General features: G+C 35.0%; 1 protein-coding gene across 2 annotated transcripts in view; it reads left to right on the forward strand.

Annotated features, from left to right (window-relative positions):
* Positions 1 to 13,905, forward strand: part of LOC111051620 (ras GTPase-activating protein raskol) — a gene marked incomplete at its 5' end in the record, with an annotated part of 35,291 nt that extends 21,386 nt beyond the window's left edge. For both annotated transcript variants that reach the window (XM_039433467.1, XM_039433466.1), the window contains 5 exon segments: positions 471 to 864; positions 1,672 to 1,930; positions 5,207 to 5,679; positions 8,511 to 8,677; positions 10,409 to 13,905. In XM_039433467.1, the coding sequence (XP_039289401.1) occupies positions 471 to 864; positions 1,672 to 1,930; positions 5,207 to 5,679; positions 8,511 to 8,677; positions 10,409 to 10,637 (1,522 nt within the window).
* Positions 13,906 to 20,922: the final 7,017 nt, after the last annotated feature.

Below are 20,922 nucleotides of genomic sequence, written 5' to 3' on the forward strand. Positions count from 1 at the left end.
AAACATCGAGAAACCATGAAAACATCAAAAAAACATTGAAAAAAACATTGCAAAACATTGCAAAACCTTGAAAAACATTGAAAAAACATTGAAAAACATTGAAAAAACTGAGATAAATGCAATATATCAGTAATTTCCATCTGTAGTTAAATTCGTTGTAGAAATGGGAAATTTATTGTTGAGAGTCCCAGGGAGCTCCGATTTCTGATTTTTTTTAAAATAAAAAATGTGTTGAGTTTGTAAAACGTCAAGTGAATGAATGTGCTTGTACGAGTACGGTATTAGCAGCAATACAGTCATAATGTAGCTATAAAAGCTCATTAGAAAATTTAAAAGATTTTTATTCAAATTCAAATTTATTTCACACTCATAAATACGTCATATACAATGATCAAAATAGAGTCTAGCATGAAAAATACAATAATTCAACAAAGATTTAGCCAAATTTGATTATTTTCTTATTTTTCTAGATTCAACGACCCAACTGTCTGCGTGAACGGCAACACGGGAGCCGGAACGGTTATCTACCAACAACAAAACATCAACAACTCAACATCAAGCAACATCAATGTTGTCAACAACAACAGTAACAACACCAACAACATGCAACAACCGCCGTTGCAACTGCTGAACGGCGGGGGACGGTCACCGGTCGTTACTCGCGCCTCTACACTGCCACGCAACGCGTATCTTGCGGGAGGCAACGCGTATCTTGCGGGAGGAAACGCGTATCTTGCTGGAAGCAACGCGTATCTCGCGGGAAGCAACGGAACTCAGCAGCATCATCATCACCATCATCATCATCATAATGGGATGGACGAGGGGTTGACTTCGTTCAATAGTCCGGCTAGGCATAATATGGCTGTAAGTTTTTAGTTTGAGATTTTTTCAATATTTTATCTTGTTGAAACTTGAAGGTATTTTTATCTAAAATAGCTTCCTATAATATGTATTGATTCTTGTTCTAAAACTCTCCTGATTAGGAACTTCATCATTGGTTATGTTTACAATAAAAGCTAGACAATTTTCAAGATTTGAATCCATTCCCTCGATTAAGTTCTAAACATTGACTTCAAGATAAAGGACAGGACAGGATTTATCGACTATATTATATGACACTTTGATATTGATTCATATCCAATATTGGGGCAACGAGTTTCGCTCGTTATTTATTTATTGACTTTTGATAAACCGAACACAATTCTTTAAAATGATTGGGGAAGGACAAACAGGCACAGCCCAAAACTGTTTCTTCCCCGAATTTTGATTTATACACTATAAATAGTCCAGGAAGTAGGTTATGATCCATACACTTGAATTCAGGTTCAATTTTCTGTTCAAACATTTGGAAACAAAAACGTTCTAATTCAGATTATTTACAAACCAAATTGAATAACAAAATAACACTCACTAATCACTTAAAATTATCAAATAAGTAATAACTTTGGAAATTATGATATACTCCAGTTTAGAATAATTATCGTGACATGTCAACAAATCAGATTATTTTGATAAAGTCGTTTTAAATTTCTCGCTGATTGATTACACAAATGAGAATATTTCTGTCTCTCTCATACACACGCATCTTCTGTTTCGACGGCCGACGAAATTATCATCTGTTTTTCCAAGGATGAATAATTGTTATTCAATTCAAATTTCCTTGTTTTTCAGAGAGGCCAGTTGAACGGCCACCACCATCCGAACCACTTCGGAGCCGATGACCTCTCTGACCTTGACGGCTGCTGTGACCTTCACGGGGTGGAGGGAGTCGTGGGTGCAGGGGGCCCAGGGGTGCCAGGAGCCGGGGGGCACAAGGGCAGTCAAGTGTCCATATCCACCCTCTCCAATGTGGCCTCGTCCGGCTACCAGAGCTTTGCTGCCTACAGTCAGAGCAGTAGTCCTGTCGACTTGACTAATAATAACTCTCAAGGTTAGTTGTTGAACTGTTACCAGAGTGAGGTCCACGTTATAATAGCAGTATTTGATTAATATTTGTGTTGCTATCCTTGTCTATCATTTAACAAAGCAGATAGTGCTGTCCTTCTCTTGCTCCGCAACTTTGCTATAGTGAGGTCCACGTTATAATGGCAGTGTTTGATTAGCTATGGTATTGCTATCCTTGTCTATCATTCAACAAAGCAGACTGCGCTACTGTATCACTTTCTCGGTTTGCTCTGTTGCCAGATCGTTTTTTAACAATGTAGAAGTATAATTAATTAACAAAATATTCCATCTCAACCATGGATATTTATTATTTAATGTTCCTCCTTCAACTCACTGCTGTAAACCGTTGTTAATTAGATTGGGAGTCATGAGCTTACCTTGTATTGTATGCTTTTTGTAAAGTCAAATCTACATTAATTTATTCTCAACTCATGACAACATTCATTCTTATAACACAAGGAATAAATCGAATCTGAGGAATGAGTACTGCTCTTACAAATTCAGCCATATGAGTTTTAAGGCCTTTTCAATAAAGTTTTATAACCATTTACCACCAAATATTTGAGGTTTGACGCTCAGGGAATTTGAATAAAGAATTAATTGTTTTTTATAGTGTAGATGAATATTCAAATGTTAACATGGAGTCTATCTAGATTTTTAGGTAATTGCTTATTGCTTATAAAAATTGAGGTAAAAATAATGAGTGAGTCCTAGAAAATATAATGTGCAAATATATGAACTAATATATCATTAAACTGATGAAGGCATGAACAATGTGATTATTTTCTTATTTTTCTAGATTCAACGACCCAACTGTCTGCGTGAACGGCAACACGGGAGCCGGAACGGTTATCTACCAACAACAAAACATCAACAACTCAACATCAAGCAACATCAATGTTGTCAACAACAACAGTAACAACACCAACAACATGCAACAACCGCCGTTGCAACTGCTGAACGGCGGGGGACGGTCACCGGTCGTTACTCGCGCCTCTACACTGCCACGCAACGCGTATCTTGCGGGAGGCAACGCGTATCTTGCGGGAGGAAACGCGTATCTTGCTGGAAGCAACGCGTATCTCGCGGGAAGCAACGGAACTCAGCAGCATCATCATCACCATCATCATCATCATAATGGGATGGACGAGGGGTTGACTTCGTTCAATAGTCCGGCTAGGCATAATATGGCTGTAAGTTTTTAGTTTGAGATTTTTTCAATATTTTATCTTGTTGAAACTTGAAGGTATTTTTATCTAAAATAGCTTCCTATAATATGTATTGATTCTTGTTCTAAAACTCTCCTGATTAGGAACTTCATCATTGGTTATGTTTACAATAAAAGCTAGACAATTTTCAAGATTTGAATCCATTCCCTCGATTTAGTTCTAAACATTGACTTCAAGATAAAGGACAGGACAGGATTTATCGACTATATTATATGACACTTTGATATTGATTCATATCCAATATTGGGGCAACGAGTTTCGCTCGTTATTTATTTATTGACTTTTGATAAACCGAACACAATTCTTTAAAATGATTGGGGAAGGACAAACAGGCACAGCCCAAAACTGTTTCTTCCCCGAATTTTGATTTATACACTATAAATAGTCCAGGAAGTAGGTTATGATCCATACACTTGAATTCAGGTTCAATTTTCTGTTCAAACATTTGGAAACAAAAACGTTCTAATTCAGATTATTTACAAACCAATTGAATAACAAAATAACACTCACTAATCACTTAAAATTATCAAATAAGTAATAACTTTGGAAATTATGATATACTCCAGTTTAGAATAATTATCGTGACATGTCAACAAATCAGATTATTTTGATAAAGTCGTTTTAAATTTCTCGCTGATTGATTACACAAATGAGAATATTTCTGTCTCTCTCATACACACGCATCTTCTGTTTCGACGGCCGACGAAATTATCATCTGTTTTTCCAAGGATGAATAATTGTTATTCAATTCAAATTTCCTTGTTTTTCAGAGAGGCCAGTTGAACGGCCACCACCATCCGAACCACTTCGGAGCCGATGACCTCTCTGACCTTGACGGCTGCTGTGACCTTCACGGGGTGGAGGGAGTCGTGGGTGCAGGGGGCCCAGGGGTGCCAGGAGCCGGGGGGCACAAGGGCAGTCAAGTGTCCATATCCACCCTCTCCAATGTGGCCTCGTCCGGCTACCAGAGCTTTGCTGCCTACAGTCAGAGCAGTAGTCCTGTCGACTTGACTAATAATAACTCTCAAGGTTAGTTGTTGAACTGTTACCAGAGTGAGGTCCACGTTATAATAGCAGTATTTGATTAATATTTGTGTTGCTATCCTTGTCTATCATTTAACAAAGCAGATAGTGCTGTCCTTCTCTTGCTCCGCAACTTTGCTATAGTGAGGTCCACGTTATAATGGCAGTGTTTGATTAGCTATGGTATTGCTATCCTTGTCTATCATTCAACAAAGCAGACTGCGCTACTGTATCACTTTCTCGGTTTGCTCTGTTGCCAGATCGTTTTTCAACAATGTAGAAGTATAATTAATTAACAAAATATTCCATCTCAATCATGGATATTTATTATTTAATGTTCCTCCTTCAACTCACTGCTGTAAACCGTTGTTAATTAGATTGGGAGTCATGAGCTTACCTTGTATTGTATGCTTTTTGTAAAGTCAAATCTTATAACACAAGGAATAAATCGAATCTGAGGAATGAGTACTGCTCTTACAAATTCAGCCATATGAGTTTTAAGGCCTTTTCAATAAAGTTTTATAACCATTTACCACCAAATATTTGAGGTTTGACGCTCAGGGAATTTGAATAAAGAATTAATTGTTTTTTATAGTGTAGATGAATATTCAAATGTTAACATGGAGTCTATCTAGATTTTTAGGTAATTGCTTATTGCTTATAAAAATTGAGGTAAAAATAATGAGTGAGTCCTAGAAAATATAATGTGCAAATATATGAACTAATATATCATTAAACTGATGAAGGCATGAACAATGTGTTGCAATTTCGCAAGGACTTGGAAAATGTCTGACTATATCTCTAATATAGTTTGTAATATTGACGTGTCCGATAAAAATTGTGAAGTGTTTGTCTGTGGCAACAAATTGATTTGATTTGATTATTGAAAAATACATTTCTCTATAAATAAAATATAATTGATGACTAGTCACAGCTGTTACACAAATATTCAGTTTTCGTTGAAGTCAGTTTTTGTTATCCAAATTTGAATAATTGTTTTCTTTTTCTAGGACCAACGACAGCGCCACCCCTAGCCTTCACCAACCCAGTCTACCAGCACCACCACCACAACGGTCGCACCGCTCGCACGCGCACCCGCCAACACTCATGCTCCTCCTCCTCCGAGGAAGCCCCGCCCCCTTCGCTGGCCACGCCCACTCTGGGAACGGAGCCTCGAATGGTAGGAGCGGAATCTCGAGCGATGGGGACGGGAGGCGGAGTCAGCCGAGCGCCGCGCACCAATCCACAGTGCCAGCCGAACGGTGGTGGAGGGAGTAACTCGAAGCTGGTGACGTCATCACGACGCGGCACTCCTGGCGGCGGAAATGGGAACTATGTGACGTCATCTAGGCTGGCCGCTGGACTGCAAGCGTCACGGCGTATGTCGCTGGAATCGACAAGGGATTTGAGTGATGATTCGACCGATGATGAGTGTCTGAGTCGGGTGTCCAAGATTAGGACGCATCGTAGTGTTACTGATCAGGTGAGCTAGTTTTACTCTCCTTGCCCTATTACCATAGGTAAGGAAATTATTGCTTTCCGACAAAAATTAAGGTACCCCAATTTCCAAATTCCTATACGTTTCAAGGTCCCCTGAGTCCAAAGGGCTTTTTCAAGATGGCGGTTAAAATGGCGAAATGTTGTCAAAAACAGGGTTTTTCGCGATTTTCTCGAAAACAGCTCAAACGATTTTGATCAAATTTATACCTAAAATAGTCATTGATAAGCTCTTTCAACTGCCACAAGTCCCATATCTGTAAAAATTCCAGGAGCTCCACCCCATCTATGCAAAGTTTGATTTTAGATTCCCAATTATCTGGCTTCAGATACAATAATTAAAAAAAATCTAATGGAAAAGATTGAGCATGAAAATCTCTTCAATAGTAATGTCCAGTAACATTTTCACCTAAAATAGAAAATAAGCTTGAAATTCGAGAAAGTGTGATTATTCAATTGCAAACTGTTGGCAACTGTTGATTCTATTAAATCATTCACAATGAAGAGATAGGAAACCTCGTGTGTCTCCAGCGTTATTGTCCTGTCACCAGCTGGCTCAGAACTTTGAATAGTAGACTTGAGATGCGCGTGAACACTAGCGTCAGGTGATCAATTTTCATAACGGCAAGGAAAGTTGTGTGAGTGCGCCACACCAGATTTTTTGATCATTGTCTCAAGCAGTGTCTAGTCCTCCCCCCCCCCCTACACACCAGGGGTAATCACATAGTGAGGATTGATTAATTGCTTTTATCAAAGGTGGAGTTAGGACTACAGGTCCTCTCTGCCACACAACCCATTTCATACAAATAATGGAGGTAGAGAGAGAGGTCTTAAGGTTGAGATAGATGGAGTAGTATTGCATATTGAGGAGGATTAATACGGGTGCCCATAACAAACAATATATTATCTCACATAGAGGCACCTCGACTGGAACCTCTATCTCTTCCTCTACCTTCTCACTATGTGACCACCCTAGGTTAGGGCATCATATTGGAGGTGGCTCTTTCATAAGTTAATGACTGTTAGGCTCAATTCACACTGAAGTGACTTTAGTGGCGCTGGAGTGGCACTAAATTTTTGCCACTTCCACGCTACTCCTATGTAGAGAGTTAGTGGGGAGGATATTTTTAATATTCTTCCCAAAGAATGGACATTGATATGTCCAAAGCTCCGCCAATTTATGTACATGCATAACAATATGATTAGTATCTATAGTTATTATATTACAAATTGCTTTTTCATATCATATACAGTACAATAGTTATTTTCTTAGTCTATATTATGTAAATTCATCTATAATGTTGCTGTATTGTAAGCTATTGTATATAAGTGTATAAGCCAGTATATATTGTAATCTACATAAATAAAGTACTCAATCAATCAATCAATGTAAACATATGGTTCGATGCAAACTGGAGTGGCCTTTTGCTATGCCACTTCTGTTCGCATTGAGCCATATGTTTATTTGGAAGTTATAAACTTAGCCACCGCCACATTTGTGCCACGTCACCGCCTCGTCACTTCAGTATGAATTGGGTTTTCCGTAGACCACTTAAGTTACTACTTGTTCAAATTAAGTCAAATAGTTCACAAATAAATGATAATATAATGAGTTGAATCAAACCCATTATTATCATGAAAACATAAATTAAAATTTTCGTCCACTCTTATTATTATATTAAAATAGTATAATATAAACAGAACCTGGTTTGTGGCTTCACCAGCTGAAGATGTGGCTGGTGAAGCCACAAATTCAGGTTCTGTTTATATTATACTATTATAATATAACTAGCCATATCCGTCTAGCCAGGGGGCTCCGCCCCCTGGACCCCTGACTGGATCGTCCAGGGATGAGATCAGCAGGCTCGCTTCGCTCGCCTGCATTTTTCATTTGGGCATTTTTATCATATGTTAGGACAATCCAGTCGGGGGTCCAGACTAAACGGCTGGCTAAACGGATATGGCGAGCGAAGCGAGCCTGACTGCTAGTAATATAATATTCCCAGGATTGAAGTAGCAGTGCCCAATCAATTTGTCCGCGATAAATGCATTTAAATCTTCAACTTGGTGCCAACCTAACAAAGTCAACTCAACTTAATGCCAACCTGACAAAATTATTAATTTAGTTGCCAGTTAACAACTGTTTCGAAGAGGTACTCTATCTAGATTATAGTTCTATAGTAACATAATTATGATATGGAAATTTCAATTATAATTAAGAGATTGGGAGAAGGAGAATATACATGCTAAAAGACGAACTTTAAACCCTTAAAAACAACCCTTAGAGTTAAAATATTGCCAAAAGATTTCTTAGTGCGCCTCTAAAGGGCCAACTGAACATACCTACCAAATTTGAACGTTCTTGGTCCAGTAGATTTTTAGTTATGTGAGTGCGTGAGTCAGTCAGTCAGTCAGTCAGTCAATCAGTGAGTGTGTGCCATTTCGCTTTTATATATATAGATAATTACATATATAGTTATATATAGGCTACTATTATGTAATAATAAAAAGTGGTTGACAATTTAAATTGGTGTTTTCATTATGGAAAAGTACCACAACATCAAACACAACACAACTGCCATGATTATCAATTTAATTTTAAAATTTCAATCAAATTTATTCAAACTTCCGGTTTTCAATTTACACCAATTCTCACCAACTAAAACTTATTTATGCTGATAACTCTTATTTCGACCAACTCTCTCTCGTATATTATGCTGCATGCTCTAACACATATTTCAAATAATAATAGCCTATTATTATGTGAAGATCATGGACATTTTTGAACATTATTTGATCATTTTTTTGTGTTTTCAGTATGAACGTGAGATCGAGCGCCTGCAAAAAAGCGTTGAACTGTTGAAACTGAAACTGGAGCACGCGGAGAATGGAGGAGGATGCAGTTCCCCCTCCCCCCCGCTGCCGCATCATGAGCCCCTACAAGTCGACGAAAGCCATGACAATATGAAGAATATCATTGCTAGGTAAATACACATCATATTATTCGAAAAATATAAAATGGATATTTTTTTTATTCAAATTTTTTCACATTACATATATGATAGGTTTTACTAATTGAAATAATCATTATACATATATCATCTTAAAATAAAGGCAGCCTATCTATCTATCTATCTTATAATTATCTATCATACATGAAGTAAGAATTTATTAAGATTTACCTATTATAATTTTTTGGCTGCCCATGAAGCTAATTTTAGCTTTTTTTAATAATAATAATATCGAGTGACTCAGGTCTGGTGTCAGAGTTTTCAGGTCGCAACTGATCAATTTCAGGGCCTCTGACATGATTTTCAGGCTTTTAAGTACTTTTTAATGAAGTGGAAAATTAGTATCTCTGAAAAGATGTATGGGTACACACTACTATAGTGAGGTACACGTTAAAATGGCAGTGTTTTATTGGCAATGGTATTGCTATCCTTGTCTATCATTGTCAATAATAGATCACTTTTTTGTTGATCTCATTGTCACAGTACGTGAATAAATTCTATTTACTACATGGATTTGACTGCTAGTAGTTCTATTCAAAAACAAGAAAGTGATTTAATAGTAAGCAGTTTGTGATGGAGAACAACATTGAAGAATAAAATAGAATCGATTATTTTATCAAGAATGAAAAACAACATCACTTACTAGTTTCAAGTTCAAGTTTCAAGTTTATATTGGGCCAGTTGAACATAGAAGTTACATATAGCCATGTCACAATATTCACATTGAAGAAACATACAATAATTTGCACAGTTACAACAAAAATACAATAGCAATAATAAATAAAACAGATAAGTTAAATTCGAATCAAAGAAAATTTACAATTAGATCAGATAATTTAGTGGTCTCCTGTACTTGGGTATTATTTTAAATAGACAAAAATCACATTAAATGAAATTGACTAAGGTGTTGTGATCAGCAGTAATGAATTCCTCCACTGAATAGAATGGATTCACAATCAACCAGGATCTAATAAGTACTTGGAGAAAACGTTTATTTGGCAATGTTCTAACTTGAGTTGGTAGCAAGTTATGGAATTTGTAGCCTATCACAGGGTAGCTCGACTTTGACTTTTCAAGTCTGCATCTTGGTATATATATACTCTCACGGTTTCTTGTAAAGTGACTGTGAATGCCATTGTTTTTTGGTAGCCTATCTTGTATCTGATGTCTATCTTTCAAACATTGGTAAATGAATTCATTAAAAACTGATAGAATGCCATTTTTAGAAAGAAGTGGCTTACAGTGATCGAGATAGCCCGCCCCAGAAATCACCCGGACCGCTCTCTTCTGAATTAACAGCACTTTAGAAGTTTCAGATGCATGACCCCACAATAATTTCAAATCATAACTCATCCTCGAATGAAAAAAAGCAAAATAGGCCTGTCTGACCTATTGGCAGTTCAGCCATTAGCCTTCTCAGTAGATAGACAATGCTGCTGAGACTGGAACACACCATGTCTATATGAGGTGGTCAGACAGGCCTATTTTGCTTTTTTTCATTCGAGGATGAGTTATGGTTTGAAATTGTGGGGTCATGCTATACATACTATACTGGTATCAGCTATTGATGAGATAGCCTTGGCGGCAGTGGCAAAGCAGATACTGGGCAACGCTGTTCTCCTATCTTCCTCCACTGTCACTATAATAGAATTGATAAGGACTAATTAATGATTACTTTTCTAATTTTTAAATAATAATTTCCAGGCTGATATCTGTTGAAGAGGAACTACGCATGGAACAGCGGAAAATGTCTGACAAGCTGACCCACAAACAGCGCGTGATTGAGGCCCAGGAACACCAGATCGCCGCACTCGATGCTGCCAACAATCGACTTTTGGCCGCTCTCAATCAACTGAAAGATCGATTCCAAGATCAGAACTCGAACGCCAGACTTCTGTCTGAACTCAGTGAACTGAAAAGTTCATCCTGCTGAACTTGGTGACAAAATTCTCTCACTTAAATCCCCCAAAAACGCAGTCAAAGTCGTCAAATGTTTGAGTTGTCGACTATCGATATATCGACAATCTCGATACTATCGGAAATTGTCGATATCGATATATCGAAATTAGCCTATATCGATTTATTGAAATTAGTCGATATCTATATATCGAACCAGTAAACTATCGATATATTTTGAGACAACCTCTTCTAGCGTTTTTGTGTGAATTACTGTCGTTAATCGATTTTCAATGTACCAAAGACATAGCAATATAGATTTATGTGTATCACTTATATCTAGCTTTAGTGTAGCTGTAGTATTACCTTCTACTTAGTTAACCTAACCTAACCTAACCAAGCGATTACATAGTTTTGTAGTGCTATGTATATGTTCTGTTTAATGTAATGGTTGATGGCAATGACATAAGAAAGGATTTGATGTACATTATTCTTATAGATATATCTTGGCAATATGAATAGAATTATTGTAGGATGACTATAGCAAAGGCTTCACCAAAGTTAGGTAAAAACTTTTCAAAAATAATACAATTTCCCAAATAGACTTTCAATACCGAAATAATTGTAGGCCTAGTAGGTTTCAAGTCCTATAAGTTCAGTGATGCAATTTTCCTCTTTTAATGCTTGAAAAACTCTTTTCCAATTGAAGTTTAACCCATTCAGGCATAAAATAATAATAGTTAATGCTGTGAAATTACTGTAATAGATTTCAAGCTATATAACCCTAATTGTAAAATTACTGCTATTCAGCTCCATGGAAGTAGACTTTTAAACTCTTATTTTGCACTAACGTATTATATTGGATTCTATTCTCTAATGTAAATCAAGTAGGACATTAAATAAACAAAATTTGAAGAACATTTCAAGTCAATCCTTCAAATAAACAAACAATCTAAATTATCTAGACAATTAGAAAGTATTTTCCATCTGAATATTAAAATAAAGCCTCGAAAAAATTATAATCTTGTTTTATAATGGAAATCTCCCAATTTCTATAAATCTCTATAATTCTAATAAAATATTGTAACTTTTTGAAATCCGACGAATCTGCTTAATATGAACCAAACATTTCTAGTGAGAAATCATTACCTAACATTTGTATCACACTTTTGGACATTTTTCTTCTAGGATTTTCTCGAAAGGTACTATTGTAAATGACTATAAAATTTGATGACTAAATATTTTTCTATATTATATTGTGAACCTAAAATCGACCTTTGTGGAATGCATGCATGCCGCTTAAATTTTGTGTGAAGGTGTACGGTATTGTGAAAAAATCTATTCTAAAAACCTATTAGACGTAGGAAAATCGTGTTATTTTTTCTCAGAAATTTATGTTTGAATCCACTGAAAATCATATCTTGAAATGATCTGAGTCTCAAATAAGCAATAACAATAATTATTATCAATCATACTAACTCTATTTTTATATTTGTAGAGACTAGAACATTTTATTTCAATCTTCATCATGTGATCAAATAATTTTATTAATTATTCTATTTTAATTTTCATCCCGCTATCATAATGCACAGTAGATGCTACTTGTAGATATTAAAGTAGCAATATATTTTATTCTTCAATTTTTTATGTTTTGTTATAAATATGTTGTGTAGATTCTGTTCTGAATTCGTATCTGTATATATAATTTTTGTGGTACAAAACTTTATGTTGAAGATCATTAAAACTAACTCATCCTTCTCTTGTAGAAGTAAAGAATACTGTTAATATATTTATTAACTTAACAAAAATTAGAAGCTTATCACTTTAAAATTGTGTATTATATTTGAATCTTCATACAGTTTACCATTAATAGGTAGTTTTTATGAAATCAGTATTTGAGATTCGGCTTACTATAGACTGTAAACATCTCTTTTAATAATTAGTCTTAGTTCGATTTGTTTCAACATTATGTGTAAATATTAATTATTTCTTGTGTTTATATTATGTGTACGTTTTATTTTGTAATAATATTGTGTAATTGATGGTATTTTCTATGTTGTGTATATTGTCCCAAATAGCTATTGATTGGATATCTTGTTTTTAATGGTTAGACCAAAGATTGGCATAATGATTTGATAATGTGTTTAACTTTGCTGTATATCTTGAACAGGTGAAGCAGATTCTAGAAGGAATTGAATTGAATGAAAAATGTAAAGATGATTAATGTCTTGTTGGTGATGTTGACTGTCTTGTAAAAAGTCGAAATGAATTCGAAAATGATGAATTTCAAAAGTCAAAACCCCATATTGAACAGAATTGAATTGAATAACAAAGTAAAGATGATTGATAAAAAGTCGAAATGAATTCGAAAATGATAAATTTCAAAAGTCAAAAACCCATATTGAACTTTCAAATAATAATCATAATTTTAATTTAATTGTTAAAACTTCAAATAATCTACCTGTTTAAATATAAGTATTTTAAGCATTCTAGTATTTGATTAGAATAGTTCCATCTCAAATTGAGTTTAAGACATCAAGTTTCTCTCTAAAATAGTCTCTCATAAGACTGTAAAGATTTAAACCATAGTTTGTTTCTAAGGTGTATAATTTTTTGTCTCTTTCTGTGTTGTTGAGAAGTTGATATTGTGGTAATTATTCATATTAAATGAAAAATACTAAGAAATTGTCAAAAAACCACAAAAAGTGTTTTTTGACAATTTCTTAGTCTTTTCCATTTAATATGTATAATTTATCACTTACTGGTTGTCAAATAATCACGAATTTAATGTAAATCAACTAATTGAGTCAATTTATACAACATATGAACTTAAATTTCTCCCATGGAATTATAAATTAACCTTGAATAGGTAAACTAAAAAACCTCTAGAATCTGCTAGACTGTTCAAGATCTTCTCTCACCACCCTCTGTAGCAGAATCACTCTTAATTTCCAATAATTATATAATAAAATGAATAAATAATTGTAGAAATCTCCCATCAGTATTTAAGTAGGTTCTTGAAACTGCATGATGCTACAGTAGTTGCTTATAATTGTCGAGTATTCTCTTGTGTAACTCTGAAGAGATAAATTCACTCACTTCTTTAGAAGGTAGTTTATGTGTTCTTTTATATAGAATTGTGTATTATTTTAGAAGGTCAATATTATTGATTGTTAAGTGATTTAAGCTGAGCTTGCGATTTGAGAGCGACGCCAACCCCAAAGCACCTGGTGAAACTATTAGTTTACAATGTCATTTTTATGTTGATAATAATTATTTGAAATTAATAAACTGTTATAGTGCAATCGCTTGTGTATTTATTTCTAACACTTGGGGTCATTATGCTAACTCTACGTTTAACGTTAAACCTCGTTTACTTGTAGATATGGTTGAGTTTATCATAATGTGTTTCATTTGGGGTTTAAACTGTTGACATTTCTCTGTTTGAACAGAGTATCTGCATACGGGCTTCCCCGTATACACACATCGATTTTTGTTCGTACGGTAATTTTCCGTCCTTATAAATTGAGGAGCTGGGTAGAAAAACGACCCGAGGCCACTCGTGTCGTTTTTCCGCAACACGCTTCATTCTATCCGCCATTAAATTCTGAACAGACTGGTACATAAAATGTTGTTGTTTCTTGAAAAATGAGTGAGTTGTGAACATTTTTTGTTTGTGTGGCAAACCTGAAATTATTCAGCTGACAAGCTGTGAGCCAGCAGCCAGTGAAATCCTTATTTTGTTTCCTTACAAAAGAAGAAGCTGATTGATTGATTGATTAATTTATTTATGTAGACTACAGTGGCTTATACACTTATATACAATAGCTTACAATACAGCAAAATTATTATAGATGAATTTACATAATATAGACTAAGAAAATAATTATTAAACTGTATATGATATGAAAAAAGCAATTTGGAATAACTATATACAAGATAATATTGTAATGCATCTACATAAATTGGCGGAGCTTTGGACATACCAATGTCCATTCTTCGGAAAGAATATTAAAAATATCCTCCCAACTAGCTCTCTACCAAATGAATGGTATAAGAACATCATTAATACATCCGTATTAATACTCCATCATTAGGAGTGGCCGTAGTCGAGTGGATCAGATGCTGGCTTTATAATTCAGAGGCCCGGGTTCAAATCCCGGCCCGGGCAAGATATTTATCTCGGGCCACTCCCGTGTTTCGGATGGACACGTTAAGCCGTCGGTCCCGGCTGCCTAAAAAGCAGTCGTTAGGTCATGTCAGAGGCCCTGAAATTGATCAGTTGCGACCTGAAAACTCTGACTCCAGACCTGAGCCAGCCAGGTCACTCGATATTATTATTATTATTATTATTATTAATACATCCAAGAGAACCAATTATCTTCTAGATGATGGAAATAATGAAGAAGACGCTCCTGAAGAAGAATCCGATGCTGAAAACATTGGGATGTATGAATTTCCCGAAAATCAGAACAGTACCATGTAACATTCCAGAGTCTTGATTATGGGAGGAAACGTGTTCAAGAAGAAAATATCATCTTTAATTGTTCACTTCCAAATGACATTTTTTAGATATTTATTACCTACTTATTAATCATCCAATATCATGAGCAATATAATTATCATTATCACTACTCTTGATACGGGTTTTTCATCATTTTATTGAACCTCTGAACATGTAACAACCAGGGTTATGGAAAAACGACCTGAGACAACACACCTTATATCCATTAATATCAGTTAGCCTTGGATTACTGGCTAATTATGAATAATAGCATTCAAAATAGTATAAAAAGATCAATAAAGTTCAAATACTTGCAAGAATATTGCATTCTGATGAAATAATGAAGATGTATTTCAAACTCAATTTACGCAAAACTTGATTTCTTGACTCAGGTCGTTTTTCCACCCAACTCCTCAATTCTATTAAACAGATAATGATTTTTCGCCACACTGCACAGAAAGCAGCTGTTTTCCAGTCCCTACGTAGATCTGAAAGACATTGTTTGCAGACGACAGAGCATGACAGAGCGCTCGTCTGACGTCAGAGCATGCTTGGCCGGAAAGAGTACCCTTTCCGGCCGCTTTTTGAAAATTTTTGAAAATGTGTTTGGACAACTGTGCAATATGGTGCATTGTGTTCAGGAGGGTGAGATCGGAATTATTCACCCCACTTTGAGTACCCTACGACGTCTGGTTCTTGAGATATGAGACATCAAAGTTTCCCCCCCCCCTCATAAAACATTCTTATTCGATTTATTGCTGCTGCCAAAAAGTCAGGGGGCTTCGTGGGTTACACGGTGTAACCTACTCACAGCTGATGCAATGCATCTATTTATTGTCTCTTTTAATTTAAAAATCATCACCTAAGCCAAGCTAGATGACAACTCTACTTGACAACATCAGATGTTGGGACGCACAAGAGACCCACGAAATCACCTAACTCTTTGGCGTCAGCTCTACCTGTAGTGTGGCGAAAAATTTGTACGCGACTCTCTCAGAAAGGTGTTTACGGTATTCGGATAACATATTCCCGGAAAACTGTCCTCATACCGAAAACACTAACTTACTGTGCTTGTAGCGTAATATACTATTCAAGTTCCGTTTAATCTGATAGAATTCATAAGGACGGCAAAATATCGTAAAAACAAAAATCGATGCGTGTGTGTGCAGGGCTTTATTCTTTCACCAATTTTGGATTCCATCATATAGGCTATTACTGTTTACTAACATCAAGTAGTTATTAGTAGCATAGAGAAACAATAGAGTAAGTAGATATCCCATGGTATAGGGCGTTTATGTCGCAACTTTTACTGTTATCTCAAGCCGATAGTCCACGTAGTTCTTTCCCGTGAAGCTGTGTGACGCTGGTAGTCTCTCATATTGTGCCGTTCATACACTCTCACCCGGCCAAAACAGTAAAAATCGACAATAATCGACAGTAATCGGCTTGAGATAACAGTAAACGTTGCGACATAAACGCCCTATACCATGGGATATCTACCTACGCTATCGTTTCTCTATGGTAGTTAGTAGTAGTTATGGTTAATAATAGATATTAGTCAAGGCCACTCCAGCTGATGAACTAGATGACTCTAGATGTTCATATAGTGTGGCCTTGTAATAGTTTAATGGAGTTATTATCATGAAGGCTACTTCTACTATATACTAACATCCAGAGTGAGGTCCACGTTATAATGGCAGTGTTTGATTAGCAATGGTATTGCTATCCTTGTCTATCATTCAACAAAGAGAATAGCGGATCTCTTCCTCGCTTTGCTCTGTTGCCAGATCGTCTTTCAACAATGTAGAATTAATAACTAATCAACAAAATATTTCATCTTAAGTATGGAAATTCATTATGAAATTATTGAAAAATATAATTTCTTGCTTAATGAAAATATATTATTGTTTATTTTAAACTAGAATGAACCGTTAATATTACATCAACAAACCTGTATCAGCTACCGTCTATAGAAGGCATTGACAAGACAGAGGATCGGCAACGTTGTTCTCCTTTCTTTTTCTTCCGCCATTGTAACGTGGACCTCTTTATAGAAATTGGAAATATACAGTGTAGGCATTTGAGATTTATGTGCTTAATATATGTGTTGTTTATCTGCCATAATATGCTAAATAAATAGGTAAAAACATATAAAGCGAGACCAACCCCAAACTATCAGCCTTGGTTGAATGGGAACCTTAATGTTGAAAGAACTCTCAGACCCAGTTGCACAAAAACCTGTTAAATCTTAATCGTGATTAAATGCCACAATAACCAATAAGAAAATACTTTTCTAAAGAATGATTCTTCGATTGGTTCTTGTGGTATTTAATTACGATTAGAAGTTAACAGGCTTTTGTGCAATCAGGACTTACAGTTTGAAGCTAATATATCTAAAACAGTGTCTTCTTAAAATGTATGAAATCAGGGCTGATTATTGTTATTTATAAAATAGAATAATTATAGTACCGTACCTTTTTTTAATAAAACATTTATTTTATAACCTGAAGATGGTATGAACACTAAAACTAGTTGTTATAAATTGTATTCTTATGCTGGGTTTACACCAAAGTTATTAATAAAATGTTGATAACTTAATCCTTATAGATTCTATTAGATTGAACGGAACTTGACAAACACATATGTTCATCATGTGTATGACAAGATATGTACAATCTAATAGAATCTATAAGGATTAAGTTAATAAAATGTTGTTATTAACTTTGGTGTAAACGCAGCTTAAATCTATTAGTTTATTATTTTCAAAAAAGGGTACAATAATTCTATTTTATAAACTAAAAAGCAGTGCATTTTCCATAGTCTATATAGACTGCTAGACCTAGTCGTTATCAATTCAGTAACTTGCTGTACCTAATCATTTTATTGAAACATTTCTTAGAAACCATTAACAAAGTCAGAAAGACCCAAACACTGGAGGAATAATTATTATAAAATGTGGAGAAATGGGATATTGCATTTATTCAAAATGCTAAAGAATATATTATAATAATATTTTTAAATGATTAATACTATATTTTTTAGTGTAACCTTATATCCAAATTTGGGAGTGGAATAACACAAGGCTACCTCATTTTTTCTATCCCTATTATTTTGATGATGTACTTATTGTATGAATAAATGAATGAATTTTTAAACGAATACCCAATATTGATGTTAGTTTAAAGGATTATTGAATATATAAAAACCAAAACACAAATCACTGTTTAATATCAATTTATTTATTGTAAACAGTGATGATAATCAGTAATGTGGAAAGTATAGAAAAAATGAAAGATGATGACTTCATTGACTTTATGATTTTATGAGAATTCTCAATTTGTGTTTATGTTCATTTCGCTTTCTTGACTTCTTTTGAAGACTGTTTCTCCATGTCATTGAGAGTTCGCGATGTTTTCACTTCTTTCTTGTTTTGTTTGTGCTCCTGGTCCTTTTTCCTGAAAAAGTTGAAAAATTTCAATCATTTGAAATTTGGAGAAATTCTTTTCCCATATTCATCTCAAAAAATGGAGAATGTTATTGAGAATAACTCATTGAAAAGAACAAATTCTTTTCCCATATTCATCTCAAAAAATGGAGAATGTTGTTGAGAATGACTCAATGAAAAGGACTATTTTTCCCATATTCATCTCAAAAAATGGAGAATGCTATTGAGAATGACTCATTGGAAAGTACAAATTCTTTTCCCATATTCATCTCTAAAAAATGCAGAATTAAAAACTATTAAACACTGTTTTAGATAATCTAACAAAATAATAATTATTTTTAACAAACATCTTTATATTTCAAGTACGGTAACTAATAATACTGAGGGTGAAGCCCCCATAAGCTCTCAGGCTTGTGCGTGGGCGATGAGTGAGAGGGATGATGATGAGAGATGACAACTAATAATACTGAGGGTGAAGCCCCCATAAGCTCTCAGGCTTGTGCGTGAGCAATGAGTGAGAGGGATGAAGATGAGAGATGACGACTAATAATACTGATGAGGGTGAAGCCCACATAAGCTCTTACACACACACCCACACACACACACACAACCACACACACACACACACAACACACCACACACACACAACACACACCACACACACACACACCACACACACAACACACACACACACACACACACACAACCACACACACACCACACACACACACACACACACAACCACACACACACACACACACACACACACACACACACACCACACACACACACACACACACACACACACACACACACACCACACACCACACACACACACCACACACACACACACACACAACACACACACACACACACACACACACACACACACACACACACACACAACACACACCACACACACACACACCACACACAACACACACACACACACACATACAGACCAATACCCAAAAACCAGTTTTTTGGACTCAGGGGACCTTGAAACGTATAGAAATTTAGAAATTGGGGTACCTTAATTTTTTTCGGAAAGCAATACTTTCCTTACCTATGGTAATAGGGCAAGGAAAGTAAAAAAGAAGTATAGTACCCTTTAAAATTGATAAAATATTGAAAAACAAGAATACATAAATTGTAATAATTGTAGTTTCGGTGATCACACCATCGTCAGGCTACTATAAAGGGTACTATAATTATATTTTATAAATACAAGAAAGCAGCCCTGAATTCATACATTTCAAAAAATAATAACATACACAGTATTATAGTGAGACTCATTTCAAACTATCAGCCTTCGTTGGATGGGAAACTTTATATGTTGACAGAACTCTCAGGCCCAGTTGCACAAAAGCCTGTTAAATCTTAATCATGATTAAATGCCACAAGAAGCATTGAGAAAAGGATTATTTTTTTTAAAGAATGATTCTCCGATTGGTTTTTGTGGTATTTAATTACGATTCGAATTTAACAAGCTTTTGTTCAATCAGGGCTTACAGTTTGAAGCTAATATATCTAAAGCAGTGTCTTCTTAAAATGTATGAAATCAGGGCTAATTATTGTTATTTATAAAATAGAATTATAGTAACGTTTTTTTAGTAAACATTTATATAAAATTTATTTTATAACCTGGAGATGGTGTGAACACAAAAACTAGTTGTTATAAATTGTATTATTAAGCTGGGTTTACACCAAAGTTATTAACAAAATGTTGATAACTTAATCTTATAGATTCTATTAGATTGAACGGAACTTGACAAACACATATGTTCATCATGTGTATGATAAGATAATATGTACAATCTAATAGAATCTATAAGGATTAAGATAATAAAATTTTGTTACTAGTAGTTCTGTGAACAGTAGAACTCACGCAGTATTCTCATCCACAAGTACCTGATTGAAACTATAGACCTTATGGAAATACAGCAATAGACTGGCTTCTCCACACATCTGTGTAATCACTTGTCAGCTGATTTATGATGAATAATATTCTATAGTCTGATTTTTACTCTAATATTGGCGTATGAAGGAGGCTCCTTTTTCCTTTTATATTATCCTTGAAATACAAAATTTCCAAAAACCTTGTATATACGTCGACGCGCAATTAAAAAAGGAACATACCTGTCAAATTTCATAAAAATCTATTACCGCGTTTCGCCGTAAATGCGCAACATATAAACATTTAAACATTATTCAAACGTTTAGACTAAAAATTTAAACATTAAGAGAAATGCCAAACCGTCGACTTGAATCTTAGACCTCTTTTCGCTCGGTCAATTAACTTTGGTGTAAACGCAGCTTAAATCTATTAGTCTATTATTTTAAAAAAGGGTACAATAATTCTATTTTATAAAT

This window comes from Nilaparvata lugens, chromosome 7, assembly GCF_014356525.2.
Source record: "Nilaparvata lugens isolate BPH chromosome 7, ASM1435652v1, whole genome shotgun sequence".
Lineage (NCBI taxonomy): Eukaryota > Metazoa > Arthropoda > Insecta > Hemiptera > Delphacidae > Nilaparvata > Nilaparvata lugens.